The 6,000-nt window shown below is 37.7% G+C and overlaps 1 protein-coding gene across 2 annotated transcripts in view; it reads right to left on the bottom strand.

Moving 5' to 3' along the window:
- Nucleotides 1-2,301: 2,301 nt before the first annotated feature.
- Nucleotides 2,302-6,000, bottom strand: part of WDR41 (WD repeat domain 41) — a 36,315-nt gene continuing 32,616 nt past the window's right edge. For both annotated transcript variants that reach the window (XM_061620283.1, XM_061620274.1), the window contains exons 11-13: nt 4,079-4,167; nt 3,450-3,583; nt 2,302-2,503 (exon numbers count right to left, since the gene is read on the bottom strand). In XM_061620283.1, coding sequence (XP_061476267.1) covers nt 2,351-2,503; nt 3,450-3,583; nt 4,079-4,167 — 376 coding nt within the window. In that variant the 3' untranslated portion in view covers nt 2,302-2,350. The remainder of the gene's footprint in view (nt 2,504-3,449; nt 3,584-4,078; nt 4,168-6,000) is intronic.

Here is a 6,000-nt window from a genome sequence, read left to right as displayed (position 1 = left end):
AGCCCAATAGGACTAGTAAAGCAGAATATACTTTTTAAAAGAAAACAAGGTAAATATAGCCCTAATAAGGTTCACTTTAATATTGTGTTAAATAAATTCAACATAAATTTTCCATTAAAGTACAGTAGGGCCCCGTTCATACGGCGTGTTCTGTTCTGGACCGCTGCTGTAAAGTGAAATCTGCTGTAAAGTGCAACGTATTGACTAACGTTGACAAAAATGGCGCCAGACGCCTGAAAAACGCCATAAAACTGGAACAAGTGCCGTAGGAGCAGGGCCTTTCTGAAATTGACAACCGCTGTATCGGTGGAACACTGCAAAGTGGAGCGCCGCAAAGCGGGGCCCTACTGTATTACATTTATGCTTCAGTTGCCAAAGCACACAAAAATGTACACTCATTTTAATTGCATTGGGAGCTTCTCTTTGCAAGCCCCATGAGAAAGAATGGAATTTGTGCTCTTTCTAAGCTGCCATTCATTTCAACAGGACTTATGTAGGATGCTATTCCAAGTGAATAGTGCTATTTTCCAGAGGACTATGGAAAATGATTTCTAGTTTTTGATCAGTAGCATTAAGTAAACGCAGTGACTTAGACAATCATCAAATTCTTTGGCTATCAGTGACAAAATCCTTCAAATTGGTCATCTAATATGTAACACTGTGCATTACAAGAGGCTCTTCAAAGGCTGAAATGTATATGACTTAGTATATAAAGTATTACGCTGCCCATCAAAAAGGAAAACTTTGGCCATCTCCGTATTTTGTGCTGAGTCCAAGGAGGAAAATCAGGTGAAGTAAATAGACTATTACAGTACTACTGACAAATGACAATGATTGTAGCTTACATAATGTGCCAACATTTTTTCAGTGTTTTGTATCAAGTTATGTAAAATACTGTAAAACATTCATATTATTTCCATGCAGAGATATGTATAGAAGCTATATTTTTGTTAGAATTCAAACAGAACCTAACTTCTGTTGCCATGTATTATAATGCTACATTGTGTTGTTTAAAGAATGGTGTGTTTACTGCAGCATTCATTATTTCCATTATCTACTACTATCAAGGCCTATATCTGATTAAATTTTAATTAATTTTTATTCACAGAGCCTTAACTCCAGTTTTGTTATATTTAAATATGTATTTTTCTCTTCATGTATTCATTCAATCCAGTTTTTCATCAGTAACAAAATAGGAAGTGATGGAGACTAGAACAAGGCAATAGCACATGTGTAACAAAAATCTTGGGATTCAAGGAGTATGACTTACAAGCAGACAAACCCCAAACCCCAGTGTAAGACTACGTTAGCAAAAAAGCTCATCTCATTCAGTGCCTCCCTCAGAGCAGGTTTTAAGCCTGTAAGTTTGGGTATGCCCCTATTGATTGCAACATACATACAGTGTATATATTTTCTCTCTCTACTGACCTAGAAAACCCATTTCAGTACCCATTGCTCTACACCACCTTGGTATTTTGTATGAGTGAACAGTTTATAAATATTTTTATGAAATAATAACTGCTCAAGATGGTATGTTCTGAAGAAGTACAATGCAAGAAGTAGAACAGGTATGAAAGATGGAATAAGAGCCAATTACCACTGAAATACTATTCTTTGAAAAATCCCAGCATTAGTTACTCTAATACTATTATTTCAAGGAGTTAAGAAGATAACTTGGTCTCAAATACATAAAAAAATTATCCTGTCTCAATTTATAAAGAAATAAATGCAGCAAGAGCAAGGCATCTTACTTAATTGTAGGGCACAGATGGGGAATATTTATGACCCAAAGGATACATCCCCTCGTCAATCTTCTGAGGGCCATGGGCCAGCAAGTAAGTGAAGCCAAAGTTGGCAGTGGACAGGACTATCACATGTATGCACTCATGAAGATTGATATCCCCCTTTCATTTGACTGTGGAGAGTGGGAAATATTTTCACCCCCCATTGTGATGCTGGGATGAGTTAAAACTTCTCAGCCCTGTGATAGGGATATAAAATTGTGCCCTCCTTGTTCTTCAGATCAGTCATCTGAAAAGCAGGTGATTTTCATCCCCATCATGGCACTAGAATGGGCTGAGAGGCCTCTTCCGCCCAGTCTACCACTACAGTGGAGGGTATATGTGAAAAGCATGCTGTCTGCATTTGCTGATTTTGGATTTTTCAGCAATGACATTGGAAAATTAAGTCATGAGTGAGTGGCCAGTGGGGAAGGTTTCGCAGCACTACTGTAGGGTTTCTAAAGAGTCCAGAAAACTTATGTGAAAAGTTTTTTAAAAAATACTTGAGACTTTAAATAGCTTGTTTCCAATATTCATATTCCATACATTTATTCCCCAATTACATCATTTTAGATCGTAAGCTGCAAATCTTCACTTTGTTCTAACTTATGAAACAACAGTAAGCTGCGCAGTCTAGACTCTCGTTCTCCATCTTTCCACAAAATAATGAGGTGATCTGTGGCGCATGTTGCCAGGCCATGTTCACTGAAGTACAGGAACATCTGCAATGATAACCATTTCATCAACCCAATGTACTCAGCTATCAGACTTTCTCACCAACAATGACAAAATTGGTTAAATAAAGTAACACACTCTCCAAAAATTGTAAGCTCAAGGTAATGTTAATGAAAATCCCTTGAGAACCATTTTCCTGGGTGTAAAACACAATCTGGCTAGGGTTAAAGATCTGGAAGGCATCAAAAGATCTCATCATAAAATAAGCCAGATAGAGGTTAGAGCAGCAGGAAGTGCAGAGGCAATTAGTTCTCTATTGACCAATTCAGGAACTGATCATAAAAGCCAGGATCTTTTTAGGTGTGCTCATACCTAGTGAGGTAAAACTTTATTTGAATAGAACATTATACCATGTGACAGCCTGCTTTTGAAAGTTACCTCTGTAAGGAATTATTTTTATTTTTTATGAAACAAGCCCAAAACTCAGTGGGTAAGGCTAGTTGCATGTCCTTTCAAACAATCAAATGATTCATGTTACATGCCAAAATATGTGTGTAAACAGGAGCACATACGTATGGCTACAAGTCATTAAATTAAGTGGAATTTACTTCTGAGTAGGCAAGTATAGAATTGCAGTCTTAAGTATTTTTAAATGGAACAAGGACAATGTTGATTTTTAATCAAGATGGTTTAGTATTCCTAGTTCCTCTGGCTTATTAGAACTATAACTAACATAACATTCAAAGTATGAAGCACCAGAGAGCCAAGGTCGGAGTTTTCTTCCCTGGCTTGTGTTGCAATAGAACGTCTTCTGGGTTGGGATTTCAATTGTCACAGACTACTGTACTTGCATATCTTAAGATCCAATGAGGGCAGAAGCTTTGACCTCATAGTCTCACCGAAATCTGCTATGCAGCTGTTAAAGAAACCAATGTCCCACACAATTACAAGAACAATGACATCAATAATTTGCTGTTACCAGTTCCAACAAACCTGCACAGCTGAAGAGTGCCCAATCAAATCCCCCAAAAGATCCAACGAGAATATAGTGGTGCTCTCGGGTGGCTTTTTAGCTGTATGATTGGCTTGCTTGCTTGCTCTTCCAAATCCCCACATACTGAAAAAACCTGGAAAGTAGACAGTCAATTGAAGTAAAATTAGTTCCCTGCAGACTTCATCAGGTTTCTTGTTTGTTTTTGTTGGTTCACTTGTATCTGTTCTTGCCAGGATCCAGGCATCCAAATTAAGCTGCCAGCCAAATGGACTGGATACCAAATATCTCTTGCAAGCAAAAGATAGTTTTATCAGATCGACTCAGTAGTCATAACCTTGCAAGCTTCTATATGAGAACAGCAGTGTAAAAATCAGGCTACATGTTACAGAGGAGGCTATATTATTCAGCACTGAATATATAATTTGAATATAAAACCACAGATTGGCTAAGTGCACATTAACATTAAATGCCTCTCTTACTTTCTGAACAACTTTCACACATAAAAATAATACAGAACTGAAGGACATTTTAGTGTTATGCATAGAAACTCAGGACAATATATTGAGCTCTCTAACTTCTTCCTTCTCACTCAGATTTTATGCAAGTAATCCTCACTATGGATACAGACCTGAAGGAACAGGCTCAGCTGTAAGTTGCTGTTTTTCTCGTAATTCCCATATGCGAACACTGCCATCTTCTGAACAGGAGATTAATTGTCTGTTAAAACCAAACCAAATGCTACTGGAACATCATGCAGAACCATATTTGTAGAATTTCACAAAACCAAGATTCAGTAATTGCTATCTTAATGTTTTGAATTAAAGTTTAGAATTAACATTCACAATTATAGAATGGTTTCAGAAAGGACTTTTGGAGGCAAGATAATCAAGTGGACAGAGGTGGAACAATTCCAGGAACTTGTGGATAAGGCACATTTTTCTGAATCTATACCAGTCATGAGTCAGAGCAGGATTCAGGATGGAGAACAAGTATGTTGCTCTGGTCAACAAGATAGCATTGCTTGTTAGTAGTTTCACTCACAATTTGATGGGTTAAGTTCCAGAGGGTAGCGCTTGCAGACTGCTGCTCTAACTCATAGGCTTTCACCTGCAGGATAGCATAGAGACCCCTCTTGTCCACAGTGCTGGTGCTGGGAGAGAACTTTTATCAGTGTGGATTATGTGACAGCAACCACACTGTGGAATTGGTATCTGGGCACTTCTCTTTTGGTATTCCAGCAGCTGGCCAAAATCTGGCACTCTAGGGAGGCTTTTGAAAATGGAAATGGAGTGCCTTCAAGTCGATCCCAATTTATGGCGACCCTATGAATAGGGTTTACATGGTAAGCGGTATTCAGAGGGGGTTTACTATTGCCTCCCTCTGAGGCTGAGTGACTGGCCCAAGGTCACCCAGTGAGCTTCATGGCTGTGTGGGGATTCGAGCCCTGGTCTCCCAGGCTGTAGTCCAGCACCTTAACCATTACACCACACTGGCTCTCTAGGGAGGCTTTTAGTGATAGATAAAAGTTTTTAATTTGATTTTATGCTTAGGATTGGCTTTTAAGTGTAGTCATGAGTGCTACTAATTTTTAATTTTGTTATTGTGTTGATTTGCACTGTTTTTGTATGTTGTACACTGCTCTAAGCATTACCTTATCAACAGAGGCAAATAAAATGATACAAATATTACTTTAAATATTACTTTAAATATTACTTTAAATATTACATCAAAATATTAACTGCTACAATATTGGGATTTTTCCCCCTACCACAAACAGCCTACCTATACACAAAGATTATCTTTGGGAATCTTTCCTCCTTTCTTGTCAGAGGAAGTCTTCTCTTTTGTGCCCCGCCTTTGGAATTACCTCCCTTGGATGACTCAACTGGCACCTACTTTTATGTCTTTTCAATACTGAGCGAAGACCTTTTTCTATTTTCAAAGGCCTTGTAAATTGCAGTTTATCTTCTAGGTTTTATTCTGTTGCTGTGATTTTAGGCATTTCTCTGTCCTGTTTTTTTCATGACTCAGTTGTTTCCTTTATGATTTTTTGAAAATTGTTTTACTAACTTGTTACATACCCTTGGGCAATATATAAACCCAATAAATAAATAATAAAATCTACCTACATTTCCTATCCTATGAAATGATTTTCAAACATCACTCCATAAAAATAGGAGATGATCTATTCTTGGAACATTTATGACCATGATTTGAGAAGCCTCAGTGACTATAGTATTTACAGTTATTAGCCAGGATCCAAATGTAACATTTACATTAGTCCCTTCTATTTTAATTAAACATCTGATTATGACTATATATATGTAATAAGGTCCACAAGTTTCATTCAGGTAGTCCACTGACTGTAAAAATACAATTCAAAAGTCATACGGCATATGGCACAGTGCATTATAATTGCTGCAACAGGCAGAAAAATCATTAAGTTGTCCGCCAACACCCTCACCAATTTTCAAGTGGTCTGTGGGGGGGGGGGGAGTTTGGGAACCACTGATCTAGATGAAGAACAGTGAATTGTCCTTTATTTTAAAA

The sequence above is a fragment of the Rhineura floridana genome, chromosome 1 (assembly GCF_030035675.1).
Source record: "Rhineura floridana isolate rRhiFlo1 chromosome 1, rRhiFlo1.hap2, whole genome shotgun sequence".
Lineage (NCBI taxonomy): Eukaryota > Metazoa > Chordata > Lepidosauria > Squamata > Rhineuridae > Rhineura > Rhineura floridana.
Note: the sequence above shows the minus strand (reverse complement) of the source record. Positions and strands in the feature narration are given on the sequence as shown.